General features: G+C 36.5%; 1 protein-coding gene across 2 annotated transcripts in view; it reads right to left on the bottom strand.

The window, feature by feature from the left end:
* Nucleotides 1-1650: 1650 nt before the first annotated feature.
* SH3YL1 (SH3 and SYLF domain containing 1) overlaps nucleotides 1651-23279 on the bottom strand; it is a 32223-nt gene continuing 10594 nt past the window's right edge. For both annotated transcript variants that reach the window (XM_087916546.1, XM_026695232.2), the window contains exons 3-10: nucleotides 22852-22965; nucleotides 22077-22141; nucleotides 19486-19598; nucleotides 17152-17280; nucleotides 16208-16373; nucleotides 14636-14687; nucleotides 12233-12289; nucleotides 1651-2585 (exon numbers count right to left, since the gene is read on the bottom strand). In XM_087916546.1, coding sequence (XP_087772672.1) covers nucleotides 2392-2585; nucleotides 12233-12289; nucleotides 14636-14687; nucleotides 16208-16373; nucleotides 17152-17280; nucleotides 19486-19598; nucleotides 22077-22141; nucleotides 22852-22965 — 890 coding nt within the window. In that variant the 3' untranslated portion in view covers nucleotides 1651-2391. The remainder of the gene's footprint in view (nucleotides 2586-12232; nucleotides 12290-14635; nucleotides 14688-16207; nucleotides 16374-17151; nucleotides 17281-19485; nucleotides 19599-22076; nucleotides 22142-22851; nucleotides 22966-23279) is intronic.

Genomic DNA, 23279 nt, shown 5'->3' on the forward strand with positions numbered 1-23279 from the left:
CAGGGCTCTGTTTTATCTCCAGTGTGGCTTATATTGCTATAGAACAACGATTAAGAGACATTGGTATGAAGTGTTATTAGTACCCCGATGACACAAAGTAAGAGAGGAAACTGGTGATTCTGGTGGACTGGTAAAACATGGGACAGCAAATGTTGAAACTGAAACCTGACAAGAGACACCCCTGGTATCAGGAAGATTATCACGGTTGAGTAGAACTGTAACTTTTTCTAAAAGAATGGTCATTTAGTCTGTGCTTAGAGTTAATGCTACGAATGAAGGTGTGATGACCCAGAGTATATCAGAAATATAACAAAACCCAAAACGTAACTAAAAGTCCTTTTAATGCCTTCAATTTGGCTTCACTGTTTAATTGTTCATAGTGGAGGAGTATACTATTTTCAAAATAACATTTCAAAGGAAAGAAACACAGTTCAAATTCAAAGAGCCGATAACAAAGCAAAAACCAAAAACAAACCTCATTGAATAAAGTTCCACGACAGACCAGGATAGATAATTGCCAACTTCAGGAAGATAACCAGGGACAGTCCATTGGAAGAACGCCAACCAAGATAAACCTTCTTTAGGAATAAAACACTAATTTGTCTCCAGCGCCTGTTAGCAGGCAGGTCCAACCTTTTCTGCAGATCTCACACCTGCAACCCATGAAGAGGATCGTGGCCCTCTCCTCCCGAGTAGACCCCATTTTACCCTCCTCCCTGTGTGCCCTAGGATGGATAGGGGAGGGGCCTGGGTCCTCCTCTGACTGCTCAGCCGGCCTCTGCCCTTTCCCAGCCTCCTCCACCACCTCTGGAGCCACACTTTCACTCCCAGTTGGTTGTTCCTCCTCTTCCTCAGTCTCCACCAGGGGCATGCAGAAGGTACAAGGAATGCTTTTTCAAAGGAAATGCTCCCCGCCCCCCCAGTGTCTAACCATTGTATAGGCAACCCACAATGACACTGGTAGGCTTAAGCTTGGATTCTTGCAACAAGGTTCATGCACTAAAGGAGATACAATCCTGACTGCATGCAGTTAAAGAGCTGCACTGGGGGCCAGAATATTACTCAGTGCTTGAACTGAGAAAGTTTGCACATCTTAGGACCCGGATGCTGATGGATCACTTCCTCTCTTCTATATTGACAATGCCTTCCTTCATCTCTAGTGAAAATGCCATCTTGAGGGAGACACGCCTGGCAAGTAGCGAGTGGACAGAAAGCATTCTCAATGCATCGGTCATGGCTGTTGAAATTCCGACCTCCATTTCCCTTCCCAGCTCTTACAAGTTGTACAGAAAACTTCTGAATCCAAGACTTCAGCTGAATCTATGCAGTTGTGTTCCTCTTGCCTGCTGTGGTTTTGCTGCTATTTTGTCTCCTGTTTTATGGCTTCGCATTAGAGTACCTAATTTTTTAGGCTCTTACTCAGTTTTGCATTCTTGCTTTCTACATTAATTAAAAACAGACAACACATTTTATATAAACCAAATAATGAAGCTTGGTCTACAAATCATGAGGAACAACTAAAAGATGCATCTTGGAGCTTAGCAGAGAAACTGTGAGTTCTTCTGGGAAATGATCAGAGAAAAGCACATGGATCGAGATCAGTGCAAATGTTTGTCACACTACATATAACAATATAAGATGGTTTGATTCTTCTTTTACTCATCATGATTTATTAGCTTAAATACAAGACATACAATCAGCAATTTAAACCAAATCAAAAGGAATAACATTTATATGCTTAAACACAGTATAAATATGAAAACATTCTTTTGTTCAGAAGAAATACAGAAAATCCCTAGCAAAAATAATTTAAGGTTGTATTTTGAATTAGTAACAAGGCCATATTAAAGACACAATATAATAAATGGAGCACCTGTCATGCAGTTCATTCCAATTAGTTCTATGCTTTGTTCAGTATAGAAAGACATTAAAACTTATGAAAAATTTTATTTTTGGAATTATTTTCTAAAATAGCTTGAAAAATATGGCAAGAGTGATCCTGTAAAACAAGCCTGATCCAGATAAATAGAAGAGCCCTTATGGATCTCAGTAGTACCCTTATTTCCTATGCCAACAGCAGCATGAAACAGAACAGGGGAATTCCAGGAATCCAGCAGTGTTTCCATATCCCTGACCAATGCAATCTCTAGCTTTAGAATGGAAAACAGAATATAGGAGACATACAGTATGTGACTTTTCTGTTCTCTACAATCTCCTTTCCGTAAAATATAGGGCTGCAATGGAAGTTAAGACTATGAAGAGTGCTTTAGTGGATCTTTCCTACAGGAGCCCATATTCAACTGAATCAAAAAAGTATAAAATGATCAGTCTTATGTTTACTTAAGAAAAGGTTACTAATCAAAAGTATAAGGCCATTTTTAAGTAAATACTTTAGTTCAGTGTTACATAATTAGCAGGAAAAATGCCAGTTCTGCCATGTAAACTTCCTTCCCACCAATCAAATTGGGAATCTGTTTTTGTTGTGACCTTGATTTTGTCTCCAGGGTTAAAAGTCAAATCTCCTGGTTGCTGCCCTTGAAAGGGATATATGGCTGTCACAATTGTAGGATTGAACTTGGACTTTTCTGAAAAAAAAGAAAGAAAGAAAATTAGCTTTGTACAAATTTAGCTGTGTCACATTTTACCAGGAACAGCTAATTTCACAATCCAGAAACCTAAGATGCCTATGTAAACATCTGAGGAGCTGCCTAAAACAGCAAGAAATAGAAAAATTCTTAGTCCAGGTATCACATTCATCTTCCTTAACTTTATTTTCTTTAAAAAACCAAATGCTTTTGAAATGGTGCAAAACAGCTAAATTGGCTACGTTAATCTTTTGTTGTTGTTTCTTTTTAATTCTAACACAGAATTGACAAATTGTTACTTGTTTAAGCTAGATTAACTTTAGGAAAGTGATTGACTGGATTGCAAAGGCCCTAAATCTTGAGAAAAAGATGTTCTCAACATAACTAAAAACACATTTTGAAAATATATTGAACTAGTTACTTGCTTCTGCATAAGCGGGCAAGATTATGCAGTAAAAGTTCGCTTAATCGTTATGTGCATTAAGTTTTCAATTGTAACTTTTAAGTTTAAAACTTTCACAAGATGGTGCTACGGTGCTACCTTAAAAATAATACATCTAAGTGACCAAGTCATGCTGATCTATTAATCTGTAACTTCTAAATCAAATATGTTGACTTTATGAGTTATGTTATTAATATTATTGCTACATTAGAATAGGAAAAAAATAGTACAGAAATAGGTACACATCAGCTGAAAGAAGGCACCTCTGATCAATTTCTTAAGGTAAAGCTAAACTTGAAATTTGCTAAAGATCATTTTATGTATACAACTTTGATTACTGAACCTGATTCAGATATGTTGTTGCTCTCCTCTCAGTGATTTCAGAGGAACAAGATCATAATTAACCTATCCCACAGAGACCTAATTAATCAAGACAGAAATCAGTCTGCTATATCAAATACTTCCAGCTTATTACATTTTTTGAACTGCATATAGCACCCTTTATTGGCTCAGATTCATAAATGAGACATGCCTATATTTTATAGCTACATATTTTGCAAAATAATCAGAAAACATTTGTTATGATAGCAAATGTTGGTGTGTTGTCAGATTTTGGGAGCAATATTTTGCTCTCCTTTTTATGTATTATGCAGTGTTTCTCAACCTCAGTGACTTCAAGATGGACTTCAACTTCTGGACTTCCCCAGCCAGCTAGTTGCAATCCATACATTTTAAAGTTGCCTATATTGAGAAACACTATATTACAACATTACCTAGGCAAGGTCAAATATCTCCTGTGTAGTGCCACAGAACTTGCATGTCTGGCATGTCATATGGCACATTCTCTTATATAGTTTTAAAGCCCTCTTCTACTAAGAGGTGGCCTATAATAAACTAAGTATATTGACAAAGTCTAAGGCCACACTTCTCTTTTCTGCGTTCTCAGGAAGCAGACGTTGGGAAAGTTTTGAATTGCTATCCAGAATGACCTGACATATCTATGACCATTAATTTGATTTAAATGCAAAAATGCCATGTTTCTTTTTTTGCTGTCGGTACTAGAAAATACTTGCAGCTACTGCAATAATATATCTACCATAATCTTTAATCATACTTCTGTCAAAGTTTAATCTTAGTAGAATGTTTGGATCATCTCCCGGGGGATAATTATGTTGCAAAAGGAAACTATAGACTGAATGTTTCCCAGATTTCCAAGTTCACTTCTGAAAAGATAATACCTACCTGCTAAAATTGGCATAAAAGTCATTTCGTGGCAATGAAAAAGTGATTAATTATGAAATAAACTTTCAAAGTTGAAGACAAAAAACACTTAGTATTTTTTTTAAAAAAATCCAAACTAATATTCTAAATGCAAATTTTACAATAGGGCAAAGGAATATACATATACGGTATATCTACAGCAATTTGTAAATATTACTTTGATCCTTTATTTTCCTACTGCTCTATCCTGGAGAGACCCATGTAGAACAAGCAACATCCACTTATCTAGTTCTGATTATTAAATAATAATTATACATTAATAATAATTGCAGCAGTGCGTTGTTTTCACAGTGTCTAAACCTGGACAGGCAATGATTTAAATACAAACAATTCTACATTTTGTAAAATATGCAAGGTGCTTATATTCAGCAAAGATTCCTGAAATGATATAAGACAAAATAGAGGCAATGGTAATACATCTGTATTTGTTTATAAATGAATGAGGCATATTCATACTCAAAACAGTGAAATTTTAAGAGGAAAATGCAAGCCACATGTTTAATTCCCTTACAAATTATCTTGCAAAATCCTTTATTTCAAATATTTCCATTCTAAGGTTCCAAGTATTGCCCTTGGTGACTTCATGTAAGGCTGGGAAAGATTCCCATCTGGAGTTTTGGAAAACATTGTTGGTCAATAGAGACAAGGTTGAACCAACTAGTTTTAACCAGGTATAATACAGCAGCTTATGTTCCATTTCCAATATTAGAGTTGAAATAGAAATAAATAAGGCAGATACATAAACAACAGATGAGGCTGCCCCCAACAACTACAAACTGTGTGAAGTTCAGTAACATTTAAGCTAGTTTTCCAAACTAATGGCTTCAGAAATGTTATATTACTATGGCCACCATCTTCAACCAGGTAGGAAGAAGTTTATTTTAAAGGCTTGCATATCAGGCTTTGGATACTTCTACAAAAAATTCAATGGATCCATATTACCCCTGGAACTGGTATTTACATAAACATAAACTTTTCTATATCTCTATACTACTTAAGTATTGTAACCTTTATTACTTGCCTCAAAATTCAAGCTACTGCACTGCTAGATGAAGAAGAGTTTTAAAGTTTTAGTGATATTTTATTTTGATTGGATGAAAGGCCATTGCACACTGTAAGAATTTATTTCTTTGGCAAAAACAGCAGAAGTACCAAGTTAAGAATGCTAGAAAAATACAGGTTTCTAGTGCCTGCCTGTTATTCAGTAAATTTAACACAATGGCATTGGCCCAAAACACACATAAAACAAAGACCTCAATTTTCCAGTCTTAGCATGCACTGACCTCAGTTGCTATGTGCCTTTGCAATCAGCTGGCTCAGCAGGAGCATGGATTTTTCAAGGGTTTTTTTGCACTTTTTTTGTTATTTCAAGAAAGTACCAAAAGTGCCAAAAAAGAAGCTTCGTTCAAAACTGATCACAGCAATGTTTACTGTAGCTAAGCCGTTACAAAATAATCTTAGCAAGATTCCTGTGACTTCCTGCTTCAGAAACAGCATTAAGGGAATTTAGATTAGTTAAAACAGCAAGAGAGACATTATTAAATGCATGATTATTTTTCTTTAAAATCGGCTGCTAAGTTACACCAGAGAATCACAAAAATAGATTATGCTCTCATAAATCTCCTTAAAAGGCAAAAGGATTCAGTGTTGCATGTCATGTTTTATAAACTTATATAGATTATATTTTTGTTTATGGATCTTCAGATATACATATTTATCAGTCACCTTGATCTGGCTTGCTATAGTTTAGCTTGCTGATTTGGCTATAGTTTATAACTAACTATAGTTTGTTCCCTTACAACTATTACAAATATATTGGAACCCAGTTTATTGAACACCAGTTCTGATTATCCCGAAACAGTTCAACACAGCGGCCTCCAACCTTTTGACCACCAGGGACCAGCGGACCAGAGAAGGTATAGTTTTGCATCCTGCCTGCATCCCATGGATGGGGCTTCACTTGTTTGCACAGCCCAGTTTCTGACATGCCGTGGCCTGATGCCGTTTATGGACCGGGGTTTGGGGACCCCTGGTTTAACAGAATTTTTTTACCTGCTTCAAAGAGATATACCCATCTATTCTTATGAGAAGCAAACATTACTATTTAACTACCTTTTTCAATGATATTATGATAGCTGTTACTCTCAGATGCAGTTAAATATAGCTTTAAAGGCAAAGCCTTACCTCCTTTGTGCTGCTAGATATGTTATAACTGCATTCTACAGTACTACCAGTAGTAGTATCTGGTTTTCTACAAAAAATTCTCTGAAGGATTGTCCCCCCACCCCAATGATAAGATATTCATAAAACATGATATGCAAAATAATGTAATGTCCATGCTTTCTGATATAAAACTCATTGTGTCCAAGCGGGCATACTTCCTTCATTCTTATTAAGTTTGTACTGTATGGCAACCTAACTGTTTCTGTTTCTATATTACAACTGTAGTGTGGCAGCCACCTTCATATAAGCCCATTCTATACAAACTGTGTCTACACTTAGAAACCACAATGCATACTTAGCCATTTGTTATTTGGTTTGAAAAAGGGCAAAATGTTACTGAAAAAGGTCTGCAAAACGGCAAAATATTACTAATTTCTATGAATCAGGAGTATTATGTACAACAGTCTATGAATACATTACTGTACCGTATACTGTATACTATACCATGTACTATACCATAAAAATCAATACTAGAAACAACATACCCCAGAAATTATGTAGAACTAAATGGAGAGCTTCAGCTGACACCCTCAGATCATCAGCCCTAGGGTTGATCTTCTCCACAGCAGAATACTGCGCCCCTGATTTGGCTTAAAAGCTACCATACTAGTAAGTTAGACGCCAGACTCAAAAACACCATTAGGATTAAAAGTGGATGTATTAAAACCACTCTGGCTTGCTGGCTTCCTGTTGTGGGCAACATAGCACCACCAGCTTTATGGATGCAAGATACACTAGTCAGAGAATACAGAAAAAAAGTATGAATAACTCACTCCTACTGGTGCATGCTGACCTTCCTCGTTTATTAGCAGGAAGGCTCAAATCTAGGAAGCCCTTGGATTTGCACAACATCTGCCCAACAACTTTAACATTAATTCCCAATGGAAAGCCAAATGGGTCACTGAATTCCCAGTTATAAGAAGACATATAAATGACCCCACAAAAAAAGGTGCCAAGCTTTGAACTACCATGTCAGCAATGGACTATCTTGAATAGGATTCACACCGCACATGGCGTCTCCCAGGACTCTCTGTATAAATGGGGCACAGTATCCACCCCTCAGTGAGACTGCGGGGTCCCACGTTAAACTGCTGATCACATCATGACTGGCTATAAGCCATATACCACTCCACTTTCTGATTTTTTCTTAAAAAAATTAAACAATGCTAAGTTTCAATGGCTAGATGGCCTAGACATTGATATTTGAACATAGATCTCTTTGACATTTATATTTTATTGGGTTCTACTAATCTAGCTAAAACATTAATTTATATTGCTAGTTCATGTATGATATGCCATATGCTAAATAAATAAATATACTATAGAAACGTTTGATATGATTACCACTACTGTATAGAATGAATATGCTGATCTCCGATTCCAGGTGAAATAAATGAAGAGCTAGCATTTGCTCAGCACCTCGGTATACATATGCTAAGGTGCCTAGATATACATATGCATGTATACTGTAGTGTACTATATACCAGGGGTCGCCAACCTTTTGGACCTCAGGGACCATCAAACTCATAATTTTAAATCCCCCGGACCACTAATATGAATTTTGTGGGTTCTTTTGTTTTTTGTTTTATTCTAGAAAAAACATTTGACATACATTTAAAACAGACAAATCAACATACACACATACACACACACTTTACAGCATATATTGAGCAATGGTTATTTTTTTTTCTTTATCTTTATTATTGATGTGATCTGCCTTGTTACAATAACTCCTTCGTTCTTTTAATGTTTTAATTTTTCTATATACTGTAGTTTGTGATTAAATACACGTCTTCTGTCATTTCCATAACTTATCCAAATATCAAATATTACCTTTTTTTAACCACTCCTACCAAATGTTCCATATTTCATAACAGTCACTACCTTGTTTATTTTTTAACAGTTTGGTTAGGCTATCCATCTCCGCGCATTCATGTATTTTTTTAATTACCATATCCTCTGAAGGAATGGAAGACCGTTTCCAGTTTTGTGCGTAGGTTATTCTAGCCGCAGTTATGATATGCAAAATTAAATATTGATATTTTTTCTCCATGTTTGAATCCATCATACTTAGCAAAAAGGTTTCGGGTTCAAGTTTTAAATTTTGTTTTGTTACACTAATATGAATTTTGATTGACGGTGGCTAAGTCGGTTCCATATTCCAGAGCTGCAGTAGTCACAGGACTGGCCCTTTGGTCATCCCGGAGCAGCTGCTCCTCCACCTGGGTGCACCGGCCTGCCATGGACTAGAGGATCTGCTCTGGGATGACCAAAGGGCCAGTCCTGTGATTATTCCAGCTCTGGAATATGGGACCGACTTTCCCACCAATGTCAGCAAGCCACCCCAGGGTGAATTTCCCTCCCCCACTGTTGGTTTTGCCTTCCAGTTCCAGCTCGCGTGGCTCTACTCAAGGTAAGGTTTGCACTCAGCCGAAGGGTGGGGGCCAGTGGGTGGGCAGGTCATGTGGGCAACACAGCCTTGTGTTCCTTTGCAGCCTGGATTGCTTTAAGGGGAGTGCTTTGGGAGGGACACGTTTCTCTGCGGACCACCAACATTTTCTCGCGGACCACCAGTGTTCCCCAGCCCACTGGTTGGTGACCACTGCTATATACTATATGTTAGGTTTCTGGAAAAGTAACTCAGCAACTAAGGAACCCTAGTTACTATCAGTGATGTCTTTGGATAATAAACCTGTTTAATGGAAAACAATGTCCCTTTAAATGTGCCAGGTTTTAAACAAACACATCCTTGCTGTTTATCATATCCTGACTCTTAACAAATAGCCAAACTAGAGTTATTTAAATTTTAGAATAAACATGCAATGTCTCTAAAAGTTCTTTAAAGGCATAAAATGCTTGCAAGGACAGTGAAGTTAAAGAACAAAATCAATTTTATGTGTTTCTACACAAAACAAACCACTGTAGTTCAGAAGGCAGTCCTTTGCTTTCTCTGACCAAAGGAATTAAGCCCATCATTAACTGATTGAATAATATCTAATAGGAAACATTTATATCCATGTCCCTGGCTGCAATACAGGCATATCTTATTTTATTGTGCTTTTCTTTATTGCACTTCACAGGTATTGCAGGTTTTCTTTACAAGACACTCCACCCAGCAAAAGATTGTGACTTGCCAAAGGCTCAGATTTAGCATTTTTTAAACAACAAAGTATTTTTAATTAAGGCATGTACATTGTGGGTTTTTAGACATAACTATTGCACCCTTAAAGAAACTAAAGTGCAGTATAAACATAAATGTTATATGCAATGTGAAACCAAACAAATCTTATGAGTCGCTATTTGCTTTATTGCAGTGGTCTGGAACTGAACTTGCATTATCTCCAAAGCATACCTTAGACAAAATGTTATAACTCTACCAAGCTCTGAACAGGATAATTTCATCCAGAAGGAAGTAAATAATTTTTGCAGCACTTATAAAAGGCTGACAATGTTTATTATTCTGTTTAGTGTTTATGTCCTGGCAGCAACATAGTGGGAGAGCCAAGGCATAAAGTCACTTGGCTGAGCTGGGCAGCTGTATAAATTAAATAAACCACATACGAAGCATTGAAATTTCTCACTTGGAAAAGACATTTGCAAAAGTTTATTGCATTAGCAACTAGCCAGTTAACAAGTGGAAGAAATCCTATAGTCCTATTCTATTATTATTTCTCCATTCCATTCCATGCCACACCACGCTACGTCACGCCATGCCATTCACCTCTACTCCCACTCCCTCCTTCCCTCCCTCTCTCTCACTCCCTCTCTCTCTCTCTCACACACGCACACAAACACGCACACCACTAATTCTGTTGCTTTAAGCTTCTTTTAGCCAGATACCACATCCTAAGAATCAAGTTCTTCTGGAGCAGAGGAGAAAATAATAGCAGTAACGAGAAAAAAATGCTGGGACCAGAGGTGTTGGATGTGGTGCTTCAAACTAATGTAATTTGTATGCTCCAGGATTGGAGAACTTCGGCCAAAAAAGTTTACCAAGCAGGTTTTCTAGAATCAGGAAGAATAAGAATATGTAAAATGAGAATTTGTTCCTTCCCATTTACTTTTTGGGTGGAGGGGAGAGAAGAATGGAGGAATGATAGGCAAAAAGTAGAAGGGGAATATAATCCAGATTTCGCTCTATTTATTTACCCTGGTCTATGACCATAATAAAGATTTGATTTGCTCTCCGCCTTCTGAAAACAGCCCTGAGCACAGCAGAAGACATGCCATGATGTTTTATTTACATAGAAACATTCACTTTCTGATTTTCCCAACCTATTTTCCACTGAACCAATAAGGAACACACATATGCACACATACACACCCATTTGTAGGTCATGCCTGTACAGAATGTAGTGAGCAATAGTCCATATTCAAGCTGAAAAAGGAATATGATTGCATTAAACATCAATCAATCAGAACAGAGCTGGAGGTCTTCTAATCCAGCTCCCTGCTTATGCAGGACACCCTATACTATTTCAAACAAGTGGTTGTCAAGTCTTTTCTTAAAAACCTCCAGTGATGAAGCACCCACAACTTCTGAAGGCGAACTGTTCCACTGGTTAATTGTCCTCACAGTTAGTAAGTTTCTCCTTGATTCCAGGTTGCTTCTCTCCTTGATTAGTTTCTGACCATTATTTTTTTGTCCTGCCCACTGGTGCTTTGGAAAATAAATTGACCCCCTCCACTTTGTGGCGTCCGCTCAAATACTGTAATACTGCTTGTCATGTCACCACCCCCAGTCTTTCTTTTCTCTAGACTAGCCATTCCCAATTCCTGCATCTGTTCTTCGTAAGTTTTTGCCTCTAAGCCCCTAGTCATCTTAGTTGCTCTTCTTTGTACTTTTTCCCAAGTCTCAACATCTTTTTCGAAATGTGATGACCAAAACTGGATGCAGTATTCCAGGTGTGGCCTTACTAAATTAGTACCTTTATAAAACAGTACAAATACTTCATCAAGTTTACACAACTTTCTTATTCAACAAGGCTAGACTGCCTTGCCAGTCCAGGACTATAATAATTTGGCTGTTTTGGTCATGTGAGCAAAAGAACACTAAATTAGAATTTGAAGAACTTTGGATTATTGGTATTTTCCAAAGTAACACCAATAAGCAGCATTCTATAGACCAATATTTCTCAACCTTGGCCACTTTAAGATGTGTGGACTTCAACTCCCAGAATTCCTCTGAAAGCCATGCTAGCTGGGGAATTCTGGAACTTGAAGTCCATACTTCTAAAAGTGGCTAACTTTAAGGTTGAGAAACACTGCAATAGATAGTAGTTATCTGTTCTACTTGTTCTATCCTGGTAGGCCAAAACTGCTGAGATTCTAAATAACTGTAACCAATATGTGTGTCCGTGTGTTACCAAAAGCTGTATGTTTTTAACAGTTCAATCTCCCCCTTAAATATTGTATCCCAATCTATAAATCATACTTAAATTGTAACCTGGAATAAATTTCTAAATGGGCATCTGTAGGTGAAACAAGCAAGAACAAATGACAAAACAGGCATCACAACATTGCAGTAGAAACTGCATCTCTTTTGTATGGGTGTTGTAAAATTCTGCGGACCTTTCTGAGTTCATATGTGGAGAAGTGGACCAATATCACAAAAGCTTTCATTTACTTCTATCCCTACAATTTCCTGAGTTCTATAATTCACTGACTGACTATTATGACTTACAATATTTTAAATACTCACCTATTGCAGTGTAGTTCTTGGGAAGCTCAGGATAAAGTCTGTTTGATGTTCTTGGAGCTACAGAAGATTCAGAACATTACTAGTTAACACATTCTATATGTGACTTCCTTTCCTATTACAAAGCTAAAACTACTGGCCCAAGACAGTCAGGAACTACAGTACTAACAAAACAAAGAGAGGACACTAAATATTAGCTTACCATGAGAGAGAATTCATAAAGCAACAGAAGAGAAAGCCCAGTCTTAATAGGTGATGGTGATTATTTGATAGAGCACATTATGCCTTCACAAAGCAGAAGTTTAAAAAGATTATGGGAAGAAATTAACATTTTCTTTGAAAATATGTAATATAAATAATGGAAAATTGATGAGGGTGAAATTGGAACATTTAATGTACCACAAAGAAAATAATCTTTGCTGTCCTCAACCGGATCAGCGTAAGAAAAAATAATCAGATTTAATTCAATGTATTATAGTATAATTTCAGTTTGTGATTTATACTGTATTTACAATGAACTTAGTTAAATACTCTTAATAGAAATTCCTAGTTTTGTAAATCATCTATTTTAGAATTCATAAGTAATTAATTATATACTAGTAATCCTCATGACACTATAGATCCTTTATTTGTATGTTACTATTTACATTTTATCATTTTACTCTTTTTACATGTTTTGTCTGTTTATACTCTCCCTCTAAAGTTTTTAATTACAAAGTAGAAAACAAAGATAATAATGAAGAGGCAGAATTAGAGCGTATGTTAAAACATGCTTTAACACGCTTAACTCCTGACGGAAAGACATTACTGAAATAGGCATAGATTAAAATGGAAAAAAATGCAATGAATGTTCTACTGACTGATTCAAAAGTCCTCTATTATTCTATTGTATGAATGCGGAAAGTTAGTCACTACTTAAATATTGTTTTAAACTGTTTTAAACAACCCTTGTGTTAAAGAGGTTTGATTTAATTTGCCTTTGTTTGATCACAGGACAAGGAAGAACACTGTCAAATTTTGGAGTTGCTTCATTTATAACATCATTTCCAGGCTCACTGCCCTCACTTTTTTTTCTTTTTAAAATAGCTGTGCTTTATTAAGAAGTTTAATTGTTTTTTTTAATGGTGCTATGTGTATTTGCATTTTTCTTTTAGTGTTATGAATGTATCTTGATTGCCACTGTTTGCCTAGCAGCCTTTTGAGTTGGGACCATCAGATATCACAAGGTCTATTGAAACTCGACTCAATAACAGAACATAACACAATGTCACTTTGAACCAAGGAAAAATAAGTGAAAGCATTACAGTGTTGTTAAAGAATGGCAGTTCAACCATGAAATGTTGTCAGGAAGCGTCCTTTTTGTGACAACATATGATGTGATGTGTTTCTATAAAATTGCATTTTATGACCCTATCACTTGGCAAAGGAAACTGCAGTCTCAATTGCCATCATTAACCTGAGGACTACTTGTGCACCAAACTGGCTCTATAGTTGTCATTTACTCTTTTATCTGCTAAAAGTTCTTGCATTCTTTGGTCAACCTTACCCTTGCCATATTATCTAAAAGTAGCCTTAGTCACAATACATATCACTGTTTCAGACATTCACTATGCATCCAGGCAGGACTTTTCTCCACATACAGAATCAGATTACTCCAACCCCTCTCTCTCTTATGTCAAAAGGTTTGATCATTTTAAAAAGAACAGTCAAAGGCCAGAAAGAAGACTGAGAAAAGCAGAGCATTATAATTCTTTCCCCACAGCTTCTGATTAAACTTTTCTCAGGAAAAAAATGGAAGGCCAGGTAACTGGAGCAGAGAAAATATGTTTCTCAAGACTCTTCTGTTTCTGCAGAAATTGTTAAGATGTTTAGCAAGGATGCTGCGCTACTGTAGATTTGATTTCTGCTTTCCATGTGGCCCCCAAACCTCAAGTTTTTTTCTCTCTGCAAAAGCTGGGAACTACATATATCTTCAGCCATTATCTATCATTCAGGGTGGGTTCAAATATAGATAGCATGTTTTCCTTAAAATCTGTTTGTGGTTTGTAATAACTCTCTGAAAAACTGAGAACAGTTTTTCTCCAGATTATTTTTTATTAGGAGCAGACCTGTGCTATCTAGAAGACTACATTTCTGCATTAAGTTGACAGTTATGTGATTTGGATGGCTCTATAGTAGAACTTCTCCATAAGTGAATGTCTGCATTTTAATATTTAAAGTTAAAAGTTATTTTTAATGTTTTATATTTTTCTTTGAAAAAAAAGTTTGATTTTGTTCATATCTGAGGTAATTGGTCTATATACCAGAAGGACAAGAAAGGGCTGGACCTTCTGTGTCACCTTGTGCAAAGTGTGCTACTTGTTTTTTTTATTGAAAAAAAAATCAATATTGCAAATTATACATTACCTTCTGGTGGAATGTTCTGTGGTGTTCTACTTGGCTGTTGCTTTACATAAGTCTGTTAGGAAAGGAAACAGCCAAAACCCTTATTATCAATATACAGCACAGTTTCCTAATACCTTATAAACATACTGGATTACAACTGTCATAATTTTCTAGCAAATATGACTGTTGGCTAAGTATGTGGGAAAAGAAAGATATGGAATAATTTTTAGAATATGCACACACTTTCTATTAGTAATTATTTTAGTCTGTGATTAGCTAATTCTGCATGAGTCTAACTGCGGCCTAAAAACGTATACACTTTATGGATACTATATTGTTAAATCTGGCTCTTTCTCTGGAGGCCTGGATATCAAGAGTGGCTCTCCACCACTTCACATGTCACTTACAACTCCTCAACTGAGGTAGCTTACACTTCATTATCAATGCACTAATAACAAGTCTTTGAGTCCACTGTAACACATCCAAACAAGGGGCTGCCTTGTTAACGCAAAACAGAGCAATCATAGCTACCAGCTGGAACTGAACAGAGAGCACAGCATTGGAGTATCTTTACAGTTTTCATGCACTATTGAAAACACTGGTCACTCAAGAGTACCTGCCTTCTGTTTTCACATGTTTACTTTCTCTGGGGGATTAAATAGAATAGACCAGGATGCCCCAAAGGTGCTACAAAAGAGAATAGTAGGGAACAAAGGGAAGGGAAAGGGGATAGAGAAAAGTGTAGGAAAGAAGGGGAAAAAGAACACGACTTCCGACTCCCTCTGGTGCAGTAGAATAAGATACTAACATCAAACCTCAACTTTTTAACTTTTCCATAATAGTATAAACTAGCCATTTCTACAACAATAAATCTATCGTAACAAATCAACATCAACGTTTCATTTTTTCCACTTCAAACACCAAGACTAGAAGCAGTTTCCATGTAGAAATTTTTCTTTAACCAAGGCAGTCAATTTAGCCATCTCTGTCAACTTTTGCAGCCATTCGTCGAAATGTCCTTTCATTTTTGCGCATATCTGCCATCAACATATATAACATCAAACTTCCAAATTGTTTTTCCAAGTCTTTTTCCATTAAGCCTAAAAGAAAAGTTTCTGGTTTTATCTTTATATTCATTTTACGAATTCTGCCTTTTTCAAGGAACTACTGGACTTTCTTTGTTTTTCTTTGAGGACCTTTCGCTTCTTACCCAAGAAGCAAACTTCTTCGAGGAAAAACAAAGAAAAAAGCACCTTTGGGATAACCATCACCTGGATGATTGAGAATCCACATAGACAATAGAGAAGGAGCTGCTTCAGATTATATACCAAACAATTTAAAATCTCTGCTGTCCTAGTTAGGAATGGGGGTGGGGTGGGGAAAATGGCAGTTAATTTAAGAAAGCCTTTTTCCTTTTTTTTACATTTGCAGGTATAAATCACTAAGAGCACTTTTCAGGACTTTTGTCATGATACTACTGACAGGAGGTAGATTTCCTTGCCCTCGTTCAACTGAAACAATACACGGTTAGAAGTCCGGAAAACATACATCATAAGAAGGAACTAAACAGGCATGAAGCAGGTTAATTCATACCTTTCTTGGTTCTTTGGCCACTGGTGCAGTACTATAGCTTCTCCCTTCCTCAACTTCATATTGAAGACTAAAAGACTCAAGGATATCATAAAGATCTTGTGCCTGAAGAGGAGGGGAAATATCACCAAACAGAATGGCGCTGGCACGAATTTCTCGGCCATAGAACCTAAAAACAAGCAGGCAAAAATCCTTTATGTTAGTCCACAAAGTTTTATTTATTTCTTTAAGAAAATTTATATGGCTGTCAACTCACTCTCAGGAACTCCAGGCGGTTTACAAAGTTAGAGGCAGGCAGGAAAAACACTTCATGTTCCTAGTAACCTGTTTTACTTTAATTTCTTTCATCGCATACTAACTAAATATGAAACCTGCACGTTGCAATAAGTGGGATCTGGCTGTTGTACTGAATGTTCAGGTTTGAGCCATGGCCTCTTTCAGGATATTCCAATATCTGTGCATTCATGATCTACATTAGTTGGAGTTCCTCCCATAAATATACAAAGTCTTGGAAGAATGTACATAAACAAAACCTTCAAACATTTATATGTATGCCAGAAGCGTACATAAAACAAGATGCCCAGTATTTCATGATTAAGTAACCAGGCTTTCCATAAACTATAATCCTTTAGTAATTTCTCCCAGCTAAAGCATTTCATGCTGCATTTTGATTACAAAATGTTTAATAAACATATGTTTAATAAACATCTCAAGAGCATCTTTGTCATTTTATCAATATTCCTTGTCATAAATGCAAAGCTAATCCCATTTAAAGATGCTGACAGTTGAATTTAACATTTCCTCCTGTTGTTTCATACAAATCACATGCCGCATTTTCAAGAGATTATTTTTAAAAAACAAAACACTTTTGTTTGTATTGTGGTTTTTTTTACACCACAGAATGTAAATGTTCAACTAAGCACATTGGGCTATTCATTTGAACATACTTGCTGTTGGTTTCTTTTCTTTCAATTAAGCAAGTTCCTTCCAAAGAGACTCCAGCAAATAGTCCTCGAGATTTGCAATAGGTATACACAGCAGCAGAGCTCCGCAGTGCCACATCCCCTTCTAGATTTCTAAGAAAGGTGGAAAATATTATGAATAGAATAGAATAAACTTTTTTGTCACTTTGAATGTACACTAATCGGCATACATTAAAATGAAATTTCATTGTATATAGCTCTCAAACGGTCACCACCTCCAATATACATTATATAAACATGATAAAATAAATAAATATAAAATTATGGATATAGCCACATATATTATAAGACACAGAGAAACAACACAGTCGAGATGTATACATACATACATACATACATACATACATACATATGGGGAGCAAAACGAATCTTGCAAGTTTACCAGGTAGATGGCATAGGGAACAAAGCTGTTACAGAATCTGGTAGTCCTGCTAGAAATATTTCATATTTCCAGTTATATCCATATATACTGTATTTTCTATACTCGGGGACCAGTGCTTAGACTTCCTTTCCCCTTTCTCCATCTGAATTAGACTGCTGGAAAGTGACACCAATAGCAATAAACTACTGCCTCGGTACATGACAACACCTTGTCAAGCTGGGCTTTCTGATCAGCAAATGGATGGGACACCAAAAGGAAATCTCAGCACTTTAGGCTAGATTAGGAAGTTGAAAAAAAACTTCTAAAAGAAGGCAACGCAAAACCACTCTCCTATTGCTATTGTGAAATCTGCACAATCATGACAATGATTGGAATTGAACTTAACTCAAGGAAGGCTTGTTTTTCTAGTAAACTGTTAATTGAAACTTATAATTAGATATAATGGAAGTAGTTAATTGGAAAACCCCTAGTTAAAAGCTATCACGGCACTAAAACGCTGAGTCAATAATTCTCTGCTCTTCCAGCAAATGTTAAAAGCTGAACTGTTTTAGAGAAGCTGCCTTAAATTTACAGCTGCTTTCTTACCATTTTCTGTATTTTTCCATGGGTTTTGACATGGTTATTGTTGCTATCGTTATTATTCAGACTGGATTTAAGCTAATGGTGGTTATTTTAAAATCTCGGTGGGTGACCGAGAGACTGATTGTAACAGGGCAGAAGTATGATTAATAAATAAAACAAATTTTCTCCTCACTAATATCAACATATTTATTAAACCTTATTGAACTTTTAATTTCACTGTTGCTCAATTTTGTGTTGTGTGACAGTTATGCCCTTTTCTGGTTAGGGAATTTCTCCGCTAGGCCTCATGCTCTGGTCATCTGCTGTTTGGAGTGCTGTAATGTGCTCTACATGGGGCTATCCTTGAAAAGTATCCAGAAGCCTCAGCTGGTATAAAATGTGGCGGTATGGGCAATTTTAAGCATTCAAGGAATGACACATGTAAAATCTCTGCCAAACTTGTCATTGCTTCAAGAAAGGTGGTATGTGGGGCAAACATGCAAGCGTTTTGCAGAATGTTTATTACTGAAAGATTTGCCTTCAGTGAAATTCTACCCAACTCATGTTATCATTCCAAAATAAACTTTCTATACAAGTTACTTCCTTTTAGGTTCCTTCTTAAAATATTTTGCTGTTTTAAAACACATCACAATCATCTATTAGAAGAGATACTGCCAAAGATCTGAAAAAATCCCAACAACCTTGAACTACTGTTTGATAACCAAGTCTCGAACTTGTAGAAAGTAAGCCAAAATAAGTTCATGTACCATCTTTTATTCACTAGATTTTTATTCCACCTTTATTACTTTATAAGTAACTCAAGGCAAAGAACATACTTAATACTCCTTCCTTCTCCTATTTTCCTCACTAGAACAATCCTGTAAGGGGGTTGGGCTGAGAGTGACTGGACTAAAGTCAACCAGCCAGCTTTCATGCTTAGGGCAAGACTAGAAAACGTAGTCAGCTAGCCTAATGCCTCAACCACTACCCCAAATTGAAGGGGAATAGAAGAGAAATATTAGTAATGCATACAGATAAAAAGAAGCACTTGATGGGCCTTCAGGTACTCATTAGTTAGTATTTTGAGTCCAGAGCATGAAAAGGTTGTAACTGCCTTATTCTGTACCCTTTTGCACGCAAATTGTTCTGACATGGAGAAACATTAATTCAGGTGAATTCCCTCAGGGGCTGGGAATTGGTACAAGAGCCAGGGAAGTGGTATTACATGTTTCGACTGAATGACTCTCCAAGCGTAAGATGAACAGTACAATTTTCAATTTTCAGGAAACAATTAAATAAGGAGCACAGAAAGAGTTTCAGGCACTCTGACTTTACAGGATATTAATGATACTTACCTCCCTAAAGGTCCAATTGCCACCGTGAAATTTCCTCCCAGAGTAAGATTTCCACCTTTTGCAAAAGCTTCAACTGCTTTTTCATGGTTCAATATTATTACAAGGTCTGATACCTGTTGGCAGCAGTTTGGGGATGGAAGAGGAGAGAAAAGAAAGAATTGATTGTTAGTCTTTTTCCAGAACCAAACCATGGGTTGTTCAAAAAATCTTGGCTTAGTGCAAAGGTAAACAATATAATGCCTGTGATTGTTTGTCAAGACACATTATAGGCACATATGAGGCTATTTTTTAAATGTTAAAAATATAAGAATTCAAGAGATTTCAGCAATCTTAAATTAATTTTTTGTGATTTTGTAGTGGAATATCATGAGCTTTGGCAGTTGTGACTGATATTCTCAGTTATCAATCACAACTGGGGCAATAGGTGAGGAAACTAGGTCAGACTGATCATCTCCACCTTAGTGTAATGTAATAACAAAACCACTGTGTGTGAGAGAGACAGAGGGAGAGAGATTTCTTGAACTCTTTCTCGGTGTGATTTGATAATTCCCTAGGATCAATGAAGTAACTTACATGGCTATCATCTCATGGTAAATTAAAGGAAGACAAACTCTTTATTAGGGACTGAAATATAAACACTCATTTTGAACTTGTCTGAATGTTGTCTTCACTTGCCTTGACACAACCAAAATGGAATTAAATGTAATTCCCAAACATTGCTGCAGAAAAGCAGCATTTCTTTGAGTGAAAGGGAGTGATTAGGTTGACTTTGAAAATAACAACAACAACAACAAAATCTTGGGAGGGAAAAAAAGGGAAGTATTATTAGGCTAAGAAGCATACTTGAGCAAACCTGCTGAAACCCTCATTATTTATCATACCAGAGAAATCATATGCCCTATAATGATCTATTGTAGATTCAGGATTTGCCATGTGACTAGTTAGTTGCTGTGAAATTGTATTACCATTCTATAAACTATATGAATGTTTGAAAAGGCCACACACATCATTTCTAATGGGATATAGCTGAAGGCTCATGTGTCAAAGGCTATTTTCCACCAAGTCAACCTGGCTAACTGGCTCAACAGCAATAACTATGAGAGGAATCTTGGAGTCCTCGTGGACAGACACTTATATATGAGCCAACAGGGTGCTGCAGCTGCCAAAAGAGCCAATGCAATTCTAGGCTGCATTAACATAGGGATAGAATCAAGATCACATGAAGTGTTAGTATCAATTTATTGTGCCTTGCTAAGGCCATACTTGGAAAATTGTATTCAGTTTTGGTCACCACAACATAAAAAAAGATGTTGAGACTCCAGAAAGAATGCAAAGAAGAGCAACAAAAATGATTAGGGGTATGGAGACTAAAATATATGAAGAATGGTTGCAGGAATTGAAAAGGACTAGGGGTAATCTGAGAGCAGTGTTCCAATATTTGAGGGGCTGACACAAAGAAGAGGGGGCAGCGGCTGTTTCAACCAATTATCTAAAGCACCTGAAGGCAGGACAAGAAGAAATGGATGGAAACTAATCAAGGGAAGAATCAACCTAGAACTAAGGAGACATTTCCTGGCAGTTAGTACAATTAATCAATGGAATGACTTGCTTCCAGAAGTTGTGGACAACAATTTATTTAAAATTATATAGTGTTTCCTGGTTGATCAGGGGGTTAGACTAGAAGGTCCAATGTCCCTTCCTATTCTGTTATTTTATTATTTTATTCTGTTATTATATTGGCATGATTCTTCAACTCAGAAAAACGTCTGAGCAAGAAGCTTCACTTTCTAATGTTCTGATTTGTACAACTGGATGGATAAAGCACAGCCAGAGGAATCGTTGTGTCATCCCCACCAATTTACTCCAGTTCATTGCTTGGTTTGATAATTGACAACTGCAAGACAAATGTGGGCAATACAATTGTTTTGAATCAAAACCTCAGGATCCTGGAGCCAAATCAATTAATCATCATATAGAAGTACCCTGCTCTTCTTTTAACCCATAAACTTTGATACATTATTTTCCTATGTTCATCTTGGAATATAATTCTTAAAGAAAGTAGAATATATCTGCATAACTGGATAAATGAGTTTGCAAACTACTGGCTATGTACCCGCTATCCGCTGTAAATATTCATTCTTCCAGGGCATAACGTATATAAACGCAGAGTAAACTCACATGGAATTATTATTGTTGTTTTGAAAATACAAATAAATATGGAAAGAACATGAATGTAAAAACAAAAATATTGAATGCTTGGCTAAGATCTTATTAACACAGAGAGCTAATAACTTAAATTACCTCTTAGGAAAAAAATGGGATTTCAGAAAAGGCAATCTCTTTAACATTATTGGATCATTATTAAATCTAGTAAATCTAGTTAAATCTAAATCTAGTTAAAATCTTCTCAGAAAACAACTGCTCCCTTTGATCATAAAGGATGACTCTCACTTGGTTCACTGTTGCTGTTTAACAGATTGCATGACTTTTAAAATATTACCAAATATTTCAGATTGTTGTCCAATTTACTGGACTTATCTTTTTAGCCATTTTTAGAACTATTCAATGTAACATCACAACTCAGTACTCACCTCAATACCTATTTCAAATCCACCACCAAGGCCAGCAATTCCTATGGCAGAAGGAGCAGACCATCCTATAAAGGCAATTTAGAGAAACCTTGTGACTATGCTGACTGCTTAATTTTGATACAGTAAAAATCAAGATGATTGATATAGTTTTCAAGAAAAATGCAGTGATGTTCCATTGAGAACAAGTGAAGAAACAAAGCTTATCTAAGTATGAAAAATAGTAGAAAGCAAAGTCACCTCACCAAAGTCCAAAACTTTGTTCCCTATGCCATCCATCTAATAAATTCACAAAATTCATTTTCCTTGCCATGTATATGTATACATACAGGCTAGACTGTGTTGTTTCTCTCTGTCATATAATATGTGTGGATATATGCATAATTTTGTATTTGTTTATTTTGTCATGTTTAGGTAAGCTATATTGGAGGTAGTGACCCTTTGAGAGCTGTATGCAACAAAATTTCATTTCAATGTATGCTGACTAGTATACATTTAAAGTGATAAAGTTATTTTAAGTTCTAAGTCTAATTCCATATCCACAAAAGAGACTGTTGTGTCAGGAGTATTTCTGATAAGAACACAGGAAAGTGTGACAGTATCAAAGGCAACTAAGTTGTATCCAACAAGGAACATAAATGCTTGGCATATTATGAAAGTAAATGGACACATGGGATGCAAAGATGTAACCGTCCTATTAATGTCCTTAAGAGGAAGGCAAGAAAGAGCAGGTACTTAAGGTTTGTCTGGTGCGCTAAATTAGAAAAGAGAAATTTACCTCCATTAGGCAGGCGAGCTAGTACTATCCCACTGCCTCCTCGAGCTGTTACCAAAAATCCTGCTTTGATAACAGACAAGATTGCAAGGCCTTTTGCTTTGGCAATTACATGGGCTACAAACAACAACACAATGAAAGATTACATTAGAGGTACGTTAAAAAAAATAATATTAGCAAATGAACTTATATAGTTAATGCCTGCCCCACTTTCTAGGTAGATGAAACAGGAAATATGAGCAGATGAACTAACTCTCGTTATTTCTTTATGGTAAGTTTACATTAACAGAATCTTGCCAAGTCTGAAACCATTTCTCTCCCCCTCTTTCCCCTTTCCCCAAGAAAACAGGGAGGGTCTCTTCTGAGCCTCTAGCCCCACCCACATTCCTGCTGCAGGCTCAGCTGCCTTTTATCAGACAGTTGTCCTGGCT

Source organism: Pseudonaja textilis, chromosome 1 (genome assembly GCF_049901715.1).
Source record: "Pseudonaja textilis isolate UNSWEBS1 chromosome 1, rPseTex1.2, whole genome shotgun sequence".
Taxonomy (NCBI): Eukaryota; Metazoa; Chordata; class Lepidosauria; order Squamata; family Elapidae; genus Pseudonaja; species Pseudonaja textilis.